This window comes from Mercenaria mercenaria, chromosome 15, assembly GCF_021730395.1.
Source record: "Mercenaria mercenaria strain notata chromosome 15, MADL_Memer_1, whole genome shotgun sequence".
Classification (NCBI taxonomy): Eukaryota; Metazoa; Mollusca; class Bivalvia; order Venerida; family Veneridae; genus Mercenaria; species Mercenaria mercenaria.
The window spans coordinates 16134085-16153752 of record NC_069375.1 but is presented as its reverse complement, the minus strand read 5'-3'; the positions used below and the strand labels follow the sequence as shown (position 1 = coordinate 16153752).

Below are 19668 nucleotides of genomic sequence, written 5' to 3'. Positions count from 1 at the left end.
GTGACAGTGAGATAAAAACTCTGGTGAATGTAATCAAAAAGAACAAGCCTGTATATAGATAAAAAGGTATGCCAGATGCTTCATGTCAGTCTTTGAACGTAACGATCACACAAGCAAACCCTTCGTGCCGCAACAAACCCACTACCATATGTAAAACGCACTTGAATGCCAGAGAAACACTCTTCCACGAATTCAATACTACTTTACTAGGTGTTAACATGTTCTCTTAAACAACTTAGACAAGAAATATGTTTTTCTGACTTGTGGAAACAATTTGACCAGGATGCAATGCAACAATCTAAGTCAAATCTAGGGGCACGTTGATTTCTCAACAGGTGTAATGGTAATCATACGCAATTTTTAAACGTGCACCGGGAGGCCGAGCTGAATATAATGTATTACTTACCTAATCTGTATTTGTTTTTAAATGGGTATTTAAAACAATATACTAATCAAAGTGAACAATATGTTATCCCATTTACGTATGAATTTGCTGCCAGAGCTGCAATGCACTATTTTGTCAAAAGTTGTCTAAACAGACCTGTGTCTGTCACAGAGATACAGGTAAACTGCAACATAGCCTTTTCAGACTACAAAATGTAAATATTATTCACTACAGAACACCATATCCACAACAAAGCTGCAATAAACATTATTAGGAGTATGGATTCCATGAGCTAAAAGAAGTCCAACAAACCAATACAGGTTGCCATATACAAAACATTCCAGCTAATTGTTATAATATTGACAGACTCCAATTCATGTAAGGAAAAATATTAATTAGGCTAGTCTTCATAATATATATTGTCTGAATCTATCAATTTTGCAGTCTATAGCTGTTGCTCTTAGACAACATTTCAAGATTTTTGATGCTATGACTATCTATATTATGATGTTTTATGTGACAAAATCACAGAAAATAAATTGAACAGTTATAAAAACTACCTACCTTTTTTACTTTTCTGGTCTTCTTGTATGGAGTCTTCTCAAATGTAACTTCAGCTCCAACAAACTTAAAGGGACATGGTTTAATAATAGTTGGTATATACCCTTCTTGGTACTCTGTCTCTTGTTTATCACCAGTTATACTTGATAAATCCAATTTTGGCACACTTACGTTATTGTCTGTCTGATTAATCTGTTCTAAAGTTTTTCTTGGGGGCTTACGTTTAGGCAGTTCTTTCCGGTTTATTTTTCTATTACATGAGTCAAACTACCATTTAAGGGCTTGTTTGGAAGTCCTATTTCTTCAATTTATAACATCTATCTATATTTGTTTTTAGTAAAGGAGGCCTGCGGATAGCCGGTAAAGGAGGTGCAGATTTTTCTGACTCTAACTCAACATCCATGGAAGGACCATTGCTGGCTGGACGTGCTGGTGCTTGTCGTTTTCGCGGAACTGGAGATGGGGAGGAACCATTTGCAAGATGAACAGAAGATGTTTTCAACTGGTTCTCTTGGTCTGGTTGAGTTTTTTTCAACCGGCTAGCAAGGAACGAAGACATACCAGACACTGGGCTCTCAGTTTTCTCCACTGTGTTGTTCGTAATGGGTTTTGCTCTTTCCACCTCTTTAACATTTTCAGCCTTAATAAAGTTTTGTTCTTTCACTTTAAATTTTCTTGGTTTAGGCTTATCCACTGTTTCAATTATATTTGGTTTTAATTCAGTTAATCCATCATTATTTTTCTTCTCAGTATTTGATGGTTTAACTGGAGATATTTCCATAGCTACCTCTTTTTCATTTTCATTGCTGGTGTTTGTGTCACCTAAATCTTTGATCTCAATCGAAACTGTTTTTGGCACACTGTTAGATAAAACTTCATTAGTATTTTGTGCAGCTTTAGGAGGTTCCCTATTCTTCTTAACTATATTACTTGAATCAAATATTTGTGTCTTTCTTGGGGATATTTTACCAGATTTTTTACTAGATGGTTTTATATTGGGTTCATCTGACACAGTTTCTGAAGCAACACTCTCTGCAACTTCACTCACATCATTTAATGTCAAACTTTCTCGTTTCTTCTGCTGTTCCAACTCTTGCTGTTTCACTCTATCTGCTTCATGCTTAAGTTCTAGAGTATCCTTAGGAATTGGATGATGCTTTTTCGCAACAGGCTTTGGCCTCTTGGGCTTGTCAGTCTTTTTTGCCAAAGATTTTGAGTCAAACACTTTTGACATAGGATGAACTGGTGTAAGAGTATGTTGAACACTGGGACTCAATGGACGTGCTGAATTTGTGTCTACCTCTTTTTCTGAGTAACTGTTTCTCTTTGTGTCTGATTTCCTCCCTATGTCGTCTGATCCCCTTCTGTTGAACATTTCCAGAGACTTCTTTAAAGAAGTTGGGGTTGTGTCAACATTTTGTGCATTGTCTGTTAAAGTTGAACTATTTCTTGGAGATGCTGTTTTTGTGTCTAAATTGAATGAATTTCTAGGTGAATAAGGCTTGTCTTGTTCTTTTACAGAATTTGTTTTAGCTATGTCATCAAACACATTGTCATCATTCATTTTAACCAGTGGTGAACGAGGAGTAGAAACTGGTGATGTTACAATGGGAGAATTTGTGTCGGATCCAGAGGATTTCCTTGGTGGGGAATTATGGCGCCAAACATTCAGTGTATCTCTTGTTTTATTGGTTTTCTCAAATAAAGTCCTAAATTGTGAGACTATACATAGGATTTTGGAAACTTCATTCTCATCATTAAACCCGTTCCTTATCAGTTAGTGTATTACTATAACTGTAGCCATCAGGTGAATCTTCATTTGTGTCAGTTACTGTCTTTGTTTTTTCTTTATGTACAGGAACTGAAGGTTCCTTTGCTTCTATTATAACTAAATTGATCCCTTCCAATTTTTTTCTAAATCCGGGCAACTATCCCGTCATGATGGCTGCCTTTTTGAACTATACAAATCAGAACTAGAATTCTTGAAGTATATTTTCATTTTGAAGAGTTCGCTGAATTTTTCTTTGGCAAAACGGCGGTTTTTAAACACTACGAATAACATGTATTGATTTGATAAATAATACATTGAATATCTTACTTTCTAGCTTAGAATGGCTATTTTTACTGAGTCTGATTTTCCAGGTCAAAACTTCTTGGCCGGCTTCTTATTTGCGGTTTGTAGCCTGCTGGTTTCCGCAGATCAACTTTAGCAGCGCTACCTGAAACTGATGAATCATCTTTCTGCCAAGTACGACTTTTACTAGCAATTTCTTTAGAGCTGTTACTTGAAATGCTCAAAAGATTTTCAACACTAGCTGATTTTCTTGAAAGTGTTACTCTGGTACTTTTATTCTCCAACTGAGCAAACTTTGAGCGTAGTTTGTTAACAAATCCTGAATTGACATGGTACTCCTGTTCAGTATCATCGTCACCTCTGTCGCTACTGGCAGAACTTGGAATTGAGGGCTCTGAGTCACCTATTTCTTGGCGTCCTGCATTGTGTTGTGGCAATCCAAACTGACGGATAAACGGATTATTGTGGACAGAGGACAGGTGCTCCACGCCGTCGGAACTCATTCTGGAATGGTTCTTGCTGGGAAAGGGAATAAACTGTAAAAAAAAGAAATACTTATACTAGTTTTAGTCTTTGACTTTACAAGATTGTATAAACTATAGGTGACCAAGCCCCCGAATAGCAGGCCAAAGACTGCCATCAAGTTGTATGCGGCAACAAAATCTTTTGTGACCTTGACCTTGACCTTAACCTAAGAGGCTGGGTCATAAGTGTGACACATCTCAATAAGGTTAACATTTTGTCCAAATATTTCAAATTGCTTGAGAACTGGCAGAGTTATGGACGCCGACTAGAACAAATTAGGACTTCTAAAACAACCATGACCTGGAGCTAGGGGGTCATGGCTTACCGAATGACATCTCATCTTATAATAGTTAAACATTTAGGCCAGTAATTTCCAAATCCTTTCAATTCAATGGTAGAGTTATGGACCGGACCAAGAAACAGACAAATTTATCCTTTGAGTGTCCAAGTAAGACCGACCGTTACCTAGGAGCCAGGGTCTGAGTCTATTGCTCACGAACACATCGACTGATCAAGAGCAACATTTTATGCAGTAATTTCAAAATCCCTTAATAAAATGCAGAGTTAAGGAACGGACACGAAACATACCCAGTACAACCTTTAATTCTAAGCAGTGACTTGCCCTTGGAGGCTAGGGTTCTGAGTCTTAGCACAGACAAGTCGTCTCATTAAGATCAACATTTAATTCCAGATGTTCAAAATCCTCTTAAAAGGAATGCAGAAGTATGGACCGGACACGACAGACAATGTTAATAACCTTTGACCGCTAAGTGTGACCTTGACCTTGGACCCGGGTCATGGGTCTTGTGCATGACCCCTCATCTCATTTATGTGGCACATTTACGCCAAGTTTATTACAAACTCTCCCTTAAGAAATGGAAGAGTAAACAGCCATACCAAATTTACCAGACGCACGACAAGACACACAACGTACAGTGTGAATTTTAATATGCCCCCTTCTGGGTATACAAGAGCTCCGCCACGGCGGGCAATATACGCCAAAGGAGTTACATCATAGGATGGAGCAAAATTTACAGAACTTGACTGTTGCAACCCAAAGGAACAGGAACAACAAAGGGAAGAAATTCAAAACCAGAGGGCCATAAAGGCCCTGTAAAGTCGCTCATCCCTGACCAACTGACCTAAAGATCATCAGATTAACATTCCTGACTACAGATTCATTAAGATATGGTCAAATAAATGAGTTCTCTCAAGTGTATAACAGCTTTTTACTTTGATTTGACCTGGTGAACCTAGTTTTGACCTGACATGACCAGATTCATACTGACGCATGCGATCCATCAAGATTACCAATCTATGCCGAAGTTTCATACGATACCGCAAAAAGGTAGCCTCTACAACACACAGTTTTAAATAGCTTTTACCTTTGATATTGACTCAGCGACCTAGTAACTGACCCCACCTGACCCAGATTTGAACATGTCCCATATTTCTTATGATCCATCACAAATATTAACATTCAGTACCAAGTTTCATATAAAAATGTTCATAAATGAGGCCACTACAGTGTACAGCAAGCTTCTCCTTTGATTTGACCCAGTGACCAAGTATTTGATCCTTAAGCATGACCCAGAATTCAAACAGGAACCTTAGAATCAACAAGATTACAATTCTGGCCAGTTTACATGAAGAAACATCCATAAATTTGCCTCTACAGAGTTAACAAGCTTTTCCTTTGATTTGACCTGGAGACCCTATATTTTGACCAAGATGACACAATAACAAACTGTCCAGACACTTAAAAATGGTAACATATCAGACCAAGTTTACCTTAAAATTGGGCCCCAATTTGTAACCCCTCTATGAGTTAACAAGCTTTTCCTTTTAATTTGACCTGGTGACCTAGTTTTTGAACACCAGATGACCCCAAGTCGAACACTTCGTCCAAGATTTTATTGATGGTTACATTCTGACCAAGTTTCCTATAACTGGCCAAAAATGTACCTCTAGAAAGTTCAACAAGCTTCTTTGATATTGACCTTGTGACCTAGTTATTTGCCCTCCCAGATGTTGACCCAAAATTGAACATTGTCCCAAGATTTTACTTGAGGGTAATATTCTGACCAAGTTTTCATTAGGATTTTGGCTCAGAATTGTGACCCATCTAGTAACAGTCAAAGTTTGTGACGAAGAACGACAAACAAACGACTGACGATGGACACAAGCGATCACAAAAGCCCACCTTCCAAAGAAAAAACTTCTATGTCCACACAAATTCTTAATAGTACAATGAAATGGACAAAAAACACCTAAAAATTGGAGGTACCCTCCCATGATGTACCACAGGAACAGTGGTCCTCGGTTTTTTCCAACAGGAAAATACCCAGAGCTGAGACCGTAAGACAGCCCAGCACGACTATTCTCACTAAAGTCCCAGAATCAGTAAACATTATTACCCAAAAAGGATAAATAACAAAAGAGTAAAGAGATATCAAAAGGGGAAAACAATGACCAAATGCCTATCATTTATGGGACTGCTGCTATCAACCAGTTTAACACCCTGAAGGCACAAGTGAAGTTTCACAATTCAAAATCATGCATTCGATTGGAGATAGAAACACGCAAGTCACACTTTAACCCGAAATTTCAAAGTCCAACAGGGGTATCAAATACCCAAAAACCAAGTCCGAGATATGGGTCTAGACCCAGTGAGGTATGGGGAAATGATACTAGAAAAGAAAAACATAAGTTTCAAATCTATATGCCTTATAGAAATAGCTGTAATGTACTTGCACGCCAAACTTTAACCAGAATTTATTCTAAGTCCAAAAGGGCGCCATTGGCCAAACTGAAGGTCAGAGATATGGACATGCTGCTAACAACAACTCGTTATAAAAAACCCCGTAAGGACACATGTGAAGTTTCAAAATCAATATCTCTTTGTATTTGGAGATAGTAAACTTGCAAGAAAAACTTAACCAAAATTTTTCTAGACCAAAAGGTGGCAAATTTATGCACACATTACATGTCAAGTTATGGGACTTTGACCCAGAGCGGTTGGTTAATTGACCTAGAAAAAGAAAAAATAAGTTTACAAAGCTATAAGCCTATTAATTGATGTCTGTATGTACTTGCATGCAACAACAAAACCAAGTGTGTGACGCCGACGCAGAGCCGACGCCGACACCAGTGTGATAAAATAGCTAACATATTCATCGATAGTCGAGCTAAAACCAATGTCCCATGAAGGCCCAGTCATCGCACACCTATACCTATGGACCAAAAACATCAAGATTTTGAGGGTAACATTCTGATCAAAATTCAATAAGATTGGCCAAAATTGTGATCCAAAAGAGAGTTAACAGCTATTAACTATTAGATATGACCTGGTGACCTAGTTAGAACACACATAAGACCTAGAATCCGAACTCATCCAAGATTTTAATGATGGTACATACTGATCCAGTTTTCATTACGATTGGGCCACAATTGAGACCTCTATGAGTGTTAACAAGCTATTTCCTTTGAATTGACCTGTGACCTAATTTTTGACCCCAGAAGACCGCAATAATCGATCCTCATCCACGACATTTTGAGAGTAAACATGAGAGTAACATCCTGACCAAGTTTCATTAATAAATGTCCCAAAGGTGTGACCTCATAGAGTGTTAACAGTCAAATTGTTGACGCGGACGGACAAAACAGACACAGGGCGATCACTAAAGCTAACCCTTAGAAATGTGGCCCCTTCGTGCACTAGGATTGATCTAACAAGCAATCAAAATCAGGCAATTTAATAGTAACATCAATTAAAAGGGAGAGTAATTTAAATGATATTCCCGACTACTACTATGGATTTTGCTGGCCCAAATTCAATGCAATTTCAAATGACTTCAATAGCTGAATAATTGTATATAAAGCTTTCAATAACGCAATAAATCAGTGATATACCCTATCACACTGTCACAAAAAATAATTATTTCATTTTCTTTACTTGAAATTTTAGCATTTGTGACTGATGGTCATAATTTTTGGAAAATGTAAAATGTGAATTCTTTGTGAAATAAGCAAATGCTTGAAAGGTATGTCTATTATAAAGTGTATTCGAACAAATCAAACTAAATTATTACTATGCCAATTATCAGTATTTTAATAATCAACATTTTCAAATAACAGAAAAGCAAAAAACAAAATTTTGAACAAAACCTTTTGCAACACATACTTGTACTTCAGTTCTTTCCACCCGAGTGCACAAGAAACCTGATGCACAGATCATAGCCTACGTATGTATACTATATATCTATTGCTATACTGTAAATGGAACATGAGCAGTACACATTACAATACTGACCGAGCATATATTCAGGTGTTTATATGACTTGCATACAAGAAGTTTTAACATACAATGGAGAACATAGCTGCTGGCCTTTTATTCAGTTTAAAGCGAGGGGTGTAAGGCGTCTAGGCCACTGTCGGTATCAGGAGTGGCCTGGTGATATAAGGCATAATATGACACATAAGTGACATATTCTAGATGAATTCGTTTGCTCTTCTCAAGGTCCCTTCGTAATTGCAATATTAAGTGTGTATGTTTCTTCAGTTTCCGCGAAAGTATAATCTGTAAGGCACAGACCTGTTGTGCTTAAATAACTCACATATAGAGCCAAATAAATTATAATCCTAGCCAACATTTAAATGTCTTTCTGGTTACTCAAAATGCAAAAAAAATAAAACAACATAATAATAAATGTTAATAAGAATACTCCAGACCAAAATAACAAATGTGAACCGAACTTCACTAGCTAGTATCAACATTCTGTCTGATATTTCCTTGGGGACTTTACTAGAATTTCCTGTCGCTCTGGAATAAGTTTCAGTTTCAGACGTTGGGTAATTGGTGTTAATTCTAGGGGTGTCAGAGTTAGAGTTCTGAGGCATCAGTGATAGTCTCTTGGGGCGTCAGTGGTTAGTTCAGGGGTGTCCCAGTGGTAGTTTCTTAAGGCGACTGTGTTAGTACAAGGGTGTCAGTGTTTGTACTGAAGGCACACAGGTCAGTTCAGGAGATCGATTTCTAGTTAGTTTCTGTTAGAGTTGAGGAGCTGTATACAGTGCCTTCTTAGGTTTTCCAATTAAAGCAAAAGTTCTTAACATTCAGCTAGGTGTCCAAAATTGTAACCTACAAAGGGTAACAAAGGCATTTGCCCTATAGTGGCACTGTTTCCATAGAAGGCCGGTCAAATCTCTTTTGTCATGATTTAGTGAAGACACAAACATCTAGTTATATATATTATAAGAAACTTGCTTGGTCATGTCGCTGATTACTGCGACCGAGACCGCAAGTTGCCATCAAACCTCATGACACTGTTGACGGACATCTACGCCGTCCCAAGAGGCCGATACACTGATTAAAAATTCATAAGATAAACATACCAGATCGGTCTGCTTTCAAGCTTGAAGTTCTTTCTAAGTCCCCTTTCTATTTATTGATTGTGTATCTATGCTTGAAATATTTACAAAAACGAATAAGGCTGGTAGATATGTAAGAAATAGTAAACAAATGCCCAGAATGTCAATTATCTTAAGTCAAAATCTTTTGGCATGACAACCCAGATGTATTATTTTTTCATTTTTTAACATGTCCCCCCTGTGACCAAGAACCATTAATATGCAACATACGTACAAGATAAACAATTACAAAGGCAAGTTGAAATATTTTGTTGCGTCACTGGTGGGAAAGAAGTTAAAACATAACTCGATTGCCCACGTATGCAACATGTCTACTTAGCCCGCAGCTGACAAAAGCACTGGGAAGATTGCACGTGACACTCTGTCGCATAGAGCAACATATATGCCAAATACAAAAAATGAATTCCAAAAAAATTGTACTCCACACAAAGAACCTTACCAAAGAGAACAATGGTCCAAATACAACCACAAAATAGGATGTCCTAAGCATGATGTCCTACAGACAAGTGATCCTGATTTTTTCCTATGACCAGTAATAAAAAAGTTACAATTATAAGCAATTTAGAGTAACAACAAAAGAATTAATTCCTAGAACTGCGCATGCCACTCCATCATCATGATGGTGAACAATTGTGCCCAGTTACCATCAAAATCCCTCAAATGCATGAAAAGAAATGCACCGGACAAAAGTGTGACCTTGACCTTCGACCTAAGGACCTGGTTTCTGCGCAGTGACCCTCCGACTCATGGTGGTGAACATTATATGCCAGGTTACATCAAAATCCCTACCAAGAAATGCACCGGACAAAGTTGTCATTCATGTAACCATTAGACCACTAAGTGTGACCTTGACCGTAGACCTTAATCTTTTGGCAAGAACACTCCGTCTCATGATGGTGAACGCGCAGAATGAGGCCAAGTTACATCAAAATCCCTCCATGCATGCAGAAGCAATACTCCGACAAAGTCGTTAATGAATTGACATTTAGACACTCAAAGTGTGACCCCTGACTATGAGATAGGACCCTGGGGAATGCGCATGACACTTCCTCTCACCGCGGTTACCATTCATGCCAAATATAACAAAATTCACCATGCATGTCAAAGTAAATGGTCGACAAACAAATAACCGACGGACGCAATGCACGCACTGATGCACGTACATACACTGAACAGCCATTTGGACATTTATGTCTTCGCTTCCGCAAGCGGGAAAATGATAAAAATGTATTTAATGAACATATATCAACAGAAATGAAAACGAAAATGTCTATAACATCATCTTATTTGTTACAAACTTGTAAAAAATACATTTGAATATATCAAGAATGGTCTTTAACTATCTTAATTATTCTATTTCATAAGTCTATAAGCCCTAGGTCAGTTTTTTTACATAATTTGATAGGCAGACCAGAATAGAAAATAGTTCCAAGGCCCTTTGTTTTATTTTTAAGTGAACAAAAAACAGGGATACTGCCAAATAAAACAAGAGCACTGCAATGCCAATCCAAATCCACAAAAAAGCAAAGACCTTATACGAACTATGACCAACTAAGTGTGACCTTTCAACCATGTAAACGAGTCATCCGAAACATGTTGCTTCTGCACGCCATCTTTAGGGTGTGGAGAACATTATGTGCCAAGTTTCTTGAAATCTTTCTAGCAGTTCAAGAGTTACAGAGTGGACACAAAACAAACTGATATGACCTTTGACCCCCAAGTGTGACATTGACCTTGAAGCAAGACATCCAAAACATGCACTCTGCACCTCGTCTCAGTATGGTATACATTCGTGTCAAGTTTCTTTGAAATCCTTCAAGGGGTTCAAGATTTACAGAGCGGACAGGAAATTGCCAACGGACGGACAAATGGACACCGGCGGTATAACATAATACGTCCCTTTGGGCGTATAAAAATTCTGACTCTGACAATATGTACTGTTTCAAAATACCCACGACTGTGAACATTAACAATAAATTCATCTTAGCTTAGATAATTACTGTCTAAGTGTATGTTATTGCGGGCATTAAATAATTAGACATCAAAACTTTCAAAAGCATTGTATTCATAAACGAATATTCAATTAATCTATACAAATATTCATAATCAATTGAAAACAAAAGCAATTTTTAAAGCTATCTGAAAACATATATCGAGGGTTCAACGCAATAAGGGCGTAACTACATTTTTGAAAACTTTACAAGAGAAGAAAAAAACTACTTTGTTTTCTTCTGTGTTCAGTCACATACAAATTTACCAAAGTTTTTCACTTAATATTAGACATGTTATATGAAACATTAAACAACATGAATGGAATTTGACAAAATAACAGTATATTTTAAAACATGTGACTTAAGCCCTTATTGCATGATTTTTCATGTAAATCTGGAGTAATTTTATATGCAAGATGGGCGTAAGTGGACTTACGCCTTTATTGCAGGAAATTTTCTGTTGAAGTTGATAAAACTGTGTCCTGCAACATGGTAGTATGTACAAAAAAGTAAATACAACTAAAGCATACTAGCACTTCTATACTCATTTTAAATGAAACATGTAAGAACATAATTGAAACTGAAGAATATAACAGCCTATTTTAAAGTATCAGACTTAACAGCAAGATTTTTTCATGTAAATCCGGAGAGATTGTATTTGCAAAATAGGCAAAAGTGTTCTTTTGCAGTAAAATTTCAATTAAAGTTTCTGATGAATTTAATATTTTTTTCACGTAAAATGGTATTAGTATACAACAGAATACAATCATAAAAAACTAATTTATGTCTGCATTTTCTTTAATTAAACTGAATATTACACATTTCATTTTTTTTCCTCCAGACCTGAATGAATATCTTTCTATTTGGCACTATAATAAAGGGAAAATAACAACAACAAAAAAGACTTTAAAATAGCAAAGCAGTATATAGGCAGTCTATCAAATATCAAATAGGACAAATGAAATCTGTCAGTCACTCTATTTCTTAAATTTCAGTCTTGCAAGCTTTATCAAAGACAAATGAGATTAAATGTATATCTGACAAAATGAAAACACCACAAGATGCAGGACAGGACACACAGGAGATGGCCTCAGTTACCACAGCACAGTAACAGCATCTCTGCTGCAACTGATATAACATGGCAATTTTCCTTGCCTATTAATTAATAAACTGAAACGGGGAGCGGTAGTCTAGTGGATAAGGTGTCAACCACTCATTCATGGGGTGGTGAGTTTGAGCCCCACTGGGGTCACAACCATGACCTCTCATATGACACCAGTATTGGATTTTCCAGAAGCAGACACAAGAGTGGTTTCAAACTGAAAACTAGATGTGTGTATAAAGGACACAAGTGCCCCCACCTCCTGTCACTGTACATAATTATTATTATTATACCAGATTTATATAGCGCCCTTTTCATGATCAATTTCACGTTCAAAGGCGCTTTACATACCGGTAGTTCAAATGCAGCCACACTGGGCGCATAATTCATCCTCTACTATTACAGACACATAGGGACAGAGTGAGACAAAGCCCCCACGACAGAGATTTGAAATCAGATACAGGCTTGTCCGGCTAACTTAGCCTAGCTCGTTGCGAATAGACAGCCTGGTTCTTTAACGTGCCCAGTGTATAGCACTGATACATGCAAGGATTGCCTGGTTTCCTGACCAGTACACCTCTAGTTGGGTGGGAAACACTGAAAAGCTTTTCTGAAAATTCCAGAATAGCTGCCGGACATCGAACCCCAGACCTCAGGATTGGAAGGCCAGTGTGCAAACCACTGAGCTATTCATCCACCTATACATCATGGTTTCATGACTCTGGGTGAAATATCTTAGATACATGCAACACAATTAAAAGTTTCATCACTTTAATGTGTATTTTTCGCTAAGTCAAAGACCATAACTCCTGACTGGCTGAATGAAATCTTAAACAGAACACCCAAATGTACCAGTTCACATGTTATAACAATCCCCTGATGTTTTCTGACTCTAATTCAAATACTTCTTGAGATACAGGCAACACAAACTTGTTTGCACTTATGCATTTTTTTTTTACTTAAGGCCCATAACACTAGAATGACCAAAAGAAATCCTGAATGAAACCTTTCGATGCTGAATAATATTTTTCCTCTTTGACCCGTGGTCAAATACGTTTTAAGATAAAGTGTGACATACACTTTTATATTCATTTTATGCATATTTTTTATTAAGTGAAGGGCCATAACTCTGGTCTGGCTGAATAAAATCACAAACAAAACCCAAGGGGGCAGGCACAGAACTGCTGAATAATAATCCTGTAATGTTTCATAATCTCTAATGTCAAATACTTTCTGAGTTACTGTTATATGACACAGACTTAAAATAAAATGTTGGTCAGCTGTGAGAGATCCAAATTAAAAAACTAGCTAGGTGCACAATTTCACTTAATGGAGCTTGATGACACTTTGTAAAATACCTTTTTTGAGATATGCACAACATAAATTTGGACCAAAATACAAGGGCAACTCAAAGTGCCTCCATCCAACCCTTGCTCACGAAATTTTGGATGGCTCAAAAATCACACAGTGACTGTAACAATGTTAATACCAAAAGAATCTGTATAGTTGCAGATTTAGCATGCCTATCATTTGACATATTCCACCTGAGCACAATGCAAGTAAATATAAGATAAAAATGCCCAGGAAATTTGCTGAAATGGCATAGAAAATATGTGGTAAGTACCGGTATACAAAACAAGAGCACAGCCTTGTGGGTGCAGATGCTCATCTAATTTTATTGTCTCTGTATAATAGAAATATTGTCTACCCATGATTTTCTAAGTTCAAAAGGGGCCAAAATTCTTGCAAAAACAATTTAAAACTATGGTACTTGCTTTGCAGAGTCGGCTTTATTAGCGAATACCTTCACCAAGAATTAAAGCAATAGCTTTGACCTTTAAGGAGAAAAGTTGACCTAAATGCAGAATTTAACTAAAAAAAAAAAAACACTAAAAAAACTGTTATTTTCCTATTCCAAAAGGGGCCATGATTCTTGCAAAAAGCAGGATGGAGTTATGTTTCTTGCTGTACATAGTCAGTTACTGATGTTGAACAAGTGTTGCAAGTTTTCAAGCATGTGGACACTGACGCAGACGTTGACGCCTATCAAGCGATGACAATAACTCATCAATTTGAAAAAAAAAAAAAAAATCAGATAAGCTAAAAAGCTTCGAATATTACCAAACTGGCTTCATGTATTATTATGTTACTGAATAATACAGTCACACTTACATTTCAAAGAATGTATGCTGTATGTCTTAGACTGTGGCTGTTCACTATAAACTATAGCTTGAAGTACTGGCTTTTGATGTATTACACCTTTTTGATTTTCATTTTATTATTAAAGTAACTAGATTTTCTAAATTTTAAAAAAAATTGCACATTTCTACCTCATTTTGAATATTTTGTTTCTTTTAGTGCCATACAACTAAAATTTTGGTACAGATTATTGAGGAGTTTTTCCTAGGCCAAACGCCTTTCATGTATTATCACATTTCATTACTGGACTTCCCCTTTTATATGTATATGGAGTTTCACTTACAGTTTTCGTGGTCTATAAATCCTTTTGCAATACTGTACCGAGTAAGCAGGCACAAGTATAAAAATCTTCAAGTAATTGGTACTGCAATTTATTTGTTTTCAAGAAAATCATTTTTTAACTCCCTTAATTACATTTTTCAAGGGCATAAAATATTTTTAAACCATGATACATCTTAAAAAGCCTGCAAGGATGTAGAACATGGACTTACTTCGACCATGGTACGACTTTACAAAATTCAAGGAAATTGAAATATTTCCTACCATGATACACCTTTAAATATCTTTAAGAACAAGGATAAACCTTTAAAATCTTTAAGAATACAGAATATAGACTTACTTTAATCATGATACACCTTCTGAAGTCTTCAAGAATAGAGTATAGCCTTTTATAACCTAGCCCAATTAATATTTTTTAAACTGTTAATTTTGGATAAGATTATTCATTTTATTTTACGAGTATAGAAATCTTTCTTTTTGGCAATAATTATTGTGAGGCAAGTATGGCTTTCACTTTGAAAGACTTTAAGTAGTGCATTAAGTAGCAGTAAGATGAATGGGGGTCTATCATTTAACTGTAGCTAAATTTGATAATAACATATCAATGCACACAGGATGAATCTACCATTTGTAAGTACTGACTCTCATAAGCATAAAAAAGCTTTTCTTGACTTCAATGTCATAAGATGTGACAATACTACATTTACTTTAAGGGTCATGCATCAGGATAATGCCCTTATGAGGTCATCATTATGACATCACAGAAATTATCTGATTACATAAGCCTGTATTGCAGGATAAATATTAAGACTACTGGATACTTTTTTGCATGCAATAAGGCAGTAAGTCAACTTACTTTCATATTGCGCGTAAAAATCAAGGCAATCTGAGATACGCCCTTATTGCAATATCAAAATAATGATACAAATAACTGAAATATCTGGTTTAAATTTTCACAGTATATAAATTAGGTCAAAATAAAGTGAAAAATCAAAAAAAGTGATTTTTGGTAAAACATGTAGATACGCCCCTATTGCGTTGAACCCTCGATATGCCCCCCATCCACATGATGACAGGTGAGACGTCACTTGGTGTGTAATTTTCAGTCTCCAGTATGCTGTGACCTTGACCTTTAACCATAGGGGTCATTTGCTAACAAATCACACTGAAATCTGATGACCCTAGGTCTATGTGTTCTCCAGCTATTGATCAGAAAAAATCTCTTTGACCCTACTGAGTCCAGAAACAACAGCACAAGGCAATCATCCTTTAAAGCCCTACTCCGCTGCTATTCAAATTCTTTTGTGTGTATGCAACCCATAATTACAATAGGAAACAGTTAACGGCCACGTGCCACACTTTAGCACACATAACCGCAGGTATTTCATATAGAATTTTATATAAAATAGACTCTATTTTAACAGGCGCCACTGCTCATAGTCAGGATTTTCATGCTTGTTCAGTGACAATTCAAGGTTAAAAGGTAGGAGAGGAGCAGGGCTTTTAACTAATGAAAGCTTGGCTATAAAATAACTACTGAAGGCCAATGCATTCTCTAGTAATTATTGATCAGAAACTGTTATATTTAGAAATGGGATATTAATCAGTCAGGGGTGTAACTGTTTCAAGTTATCACATTTTGTAACCCATTTGAGTTATTGCTTATACTTTCATAACTTGTTTCAGTTATCATAAAATATTACAAAGCCCTTCTGTACCAATTCCTCATTTTGAATGAGACTAATGCAATTATTTCCTGAATCCTTGAACTTTTATCTTTCCTGCTATGCAGTAAAATTTTTTACACAAGGCTGATAAAAGTTTTAAAGCTATAAAACTCTTAACATCCCATTATGCTTATCAGGTCATGATCAGACTAAAAGAGAATTTGATTGACCACAATTTGCTACTAATTTCACTTTAAAGGTCACTTTGTGAGAACAGCAAAAAGACTTTTTTTGAATAACTTACCTGAGTTAACTATATTTGATAACTAATACAGGTTATAAAATGCTTGAAAAAGTAACTGAAATAGGTTACGTAACTTAGAACAGTTACACCCCTGACTGTTAATCATATTATAATATAATGGCCAAGGAATAGGTACCTAAGATTAGCCTTTATGCACTACCACTGCAACATTACCTGAATATTTTTATTTTGTCATAAAATGTGAAAACATTAATATTTTATAAATTGTTTACAGCGGCTTCATGTTTACTTAACCCTTATTTTTTCACACATACAAATTTACAGGATTAAAATTACTCCTAGTTAATTTCAGATTTTACCATTTTACTCATTCACAAAAGTTATGATGAGTAAATACTCAAAGGCTAAAAAATTACCTGGAGTCCTTTTTGATTTAAACTTAACCCGTATCATGCTTTTGATACATTTAAGTTTTATTTGAATTCATGGCCAATTTGTGACCTAATCGACATGGGTATTGTAACCTCATGGGGTAGTGTGTAGTATTGTTTCTTTCTTTTTTTAAATAATTAATAATGGCACCATTAACCTGGGGGTTTGAACCTCTATGTGCAGCCCGTCTGGGCATACCATGTAAGGCTTTCAGCACTGGTATCCGGCAATAGGGGTAAGATAGCCTCAGGGGGAAGGGTGCTATTATGGTCGTTCATTTCCTTATTTCCTGATTTGTACATTCCATTTCTCTGACCACCACCATCAACAATATCATTCATAGGTGTGATCTGTTCATTCTTCGCACTCATGAGTTCTCAGACATTGTATGTTTCACGAAAAACCATTCTTATATACATATATAAAAAAAATATATATATTCATTATACTCTACACATCTTCTCTTGATGTTTTTTTCTATTTACTTTACTTAGTGGCACTGCTTTTGTTTTTGTTTTCTTCTTATCTAATTAGTTATAACTTATATGTATAATTCATATGACAATTTTGTCACAACATTTATTTTTATTCTTTCTTATTTGTATTATTTTTTCTTTCTTATTCATTTTTACCTCCCTTCATGTGTTATCAAAAAGTTTAATAGTCTTGCAATGTTTGTATTTTTATCTCATGTCATTGTGTTATTATTTTTTCTTTAGTCTACAATATATATATGTTATTACATATGTGACATTATAACAATATTATTTTTTTAAATGTAATCCAACGCTTTCCTGTACTTTTCTCACACATGATTTTTTTAGGGTTTTGGTGCACGGATTACAAATAACATTTATTCTTTCACCACTTGTACAATGTACATAGTTTTATCTTATTTTAATCTCTGTTCATTTTACTACACACTATTTCGGTCTTTCAAGTGTTTGACGCGAGTGGAGATATTGCTTGTATTAAAAGTTATCTCAATATTTCCTAGGATTACGTCAAATTTCAACTGACTAAATGTCAGTCGGCAATCTACCGGTTTAGACCCCGAGGGGACTATTCCTACGGAATGAAGTACATCACTGTCATCTTCTTGTAATTCATTCCGTAGAGTTGCCTACAGAATGAAGTACATCACTGTCATCTTCTTATAAGTTACTCATTCACATTCATTCCGTAGAGTTGATACATTTACTCCTAAATTATTTCCATTTCTCCTTATTTTCACTATCTCAGTCATTATTATATACTCCTGGTTTAGCCCCCGGGTGCTAAACAAGGAGTATATGTAAAGCAATGATGGTGGTTATGGGGGCTAAACCAGGAGTATATATAAGACAATGGGAAAAGACAAACATTTTGAAATGATTTAGGCAACATGATATCAACTCTACGGAATGAATGTGTTTTTGTAACTAACTACCTTCAGTTTGATTAGATTCATTCCGTAGAGTTTATTCTGTGACTAGATCTACTCGTATATAAGAATAGACCTGAAAATGTTGCAAAGGCCATCATCATTGCCTTATATGTACTCCTGGTTTAGCACCCGGGGGCTAAACCAGGAGTATATAATAGTGACTGAGATAGTGAGAATAAAGAGAAATGGAAATAATTTAGGAGTCACTGTATCAACTCTATGGAATGAATGGGGGCTAAACCATGAGTATATAATAGTGATTAAGAAGATAAAAAAAATCAAAATAATTCAGGCATCATGGTATCATCTCTACGGAATGAATGTGATTGTGTAACTAACCATTTTGTGACAATGAAGACAAAAAATTTTGAGATAATTTACGCATCATGGTATCAACTCTACGGAGTGAATGCGAGTCTGTAACTAACCATTTTGTGACAATGTAACTAATTCCATAAAGCTGATTCCCCGGGGTGTTAAAGCAGGAGATTGCCTGTCAGTCTAACAGCAAATGAATAAATAACTTTAAGTTTATGCAAAATATATCTGCTATCCTCAAGTATATGTGTCATCCTCTCTTTTATTACGCCAAAATGCTCTGTACCTACATCATGCATTCCTGAAAACTTTTGCTGACAGGTCAACTGAGTAAGAACGTCAGGATGTAATAATTCCAATATTTTAACAGATAGAGTCATTAATTCTTGATGAGTCACTTGCTTCCTCGTTCTATTTTTGACAGTTTCTGCAATTTTATTATCGTTTCTTGAAAAATATATTGGTAACAGAAATAAATCTATTCATGTACTGTACAATGTCAACCCGTAAAGAAAATTTAACGCGCTATATTTACTAATCATAAAGGCATAGTTGTGCGCAAGGCAAATAAAACTTACAAAATACAACAATTAGCCAACTCGGGTGTCTCCAATATCCTCCATTACTATTTGTGACGTCACTTATTGACATGTGCGAGACTTCAATTTGATTGACAGATGCGACTTTCGGTTTCCAAATATAGGTTGTGTTCCTCTTTACGATGATAGTTTAATATTTTAAGCAATTTTTTAAAATTTTAAGAATGTTTTTGATGGAACACTGACAACAAAATGAATTGACACTCCATGTAATGCGTTGTATTGCGCACCGATATTTCGCTGAAATATTAATATCTTAAATTAAACTTTATTTTCCAAATTAAATATTTTCTATCCTTTTCTTCTCAGTCAAAAATACTATTTTAGTTGCACTTCATCTTGTCTCATTACATATATATTTTTCTTCTAATCTATAACCTTAGACTTCTTTACTGCGAGCCGTTTAAATATCTAACCG

At 35.8% G+C, this 19668-nt stretch overlaps 2 protein-coding genes across 2 annotated transcripts; both read right to left on the bottom strand.

Moving 5' to 3' along the window:
* Positions 1-1241: 1241 nt before the first annotated feature.
* On the bottom strand, positions 1242-2510 carry LOC128548710 (uncharacterized). The gene has a single exon (XM_053524080.1). The coding sequence runs from the start codon at positions 2508-2510 to the stop codon at positions 1242-1244; it is 1269 nt and encodes a 422-aa protein (XP_053380055.1).
* A 557-nt stretch (positions 2511-3067) lies between these two features.
* LOC123545913 (uncharacterized) lies at positions 3068-19562 on the bottom strand. Its single transcript, XM_045332148.2, has 2 exons — positions 19230-19562; positions 3068-3556 (listed from the first exon to the last, which is right to left on the bottom strand). The coding sequence occupies exon 2, from the start codon at positions 3521-3523 to the stop codon at positions 3068-3070; it is 456 nt and encodes a 151-aa protein (XP_045188083.2). The 5' UTR covers positions 3524-3556; positions 19230-19562.
* Between the last annotated feature and the right edge of the window lie 106 nt (positions 19563-19668).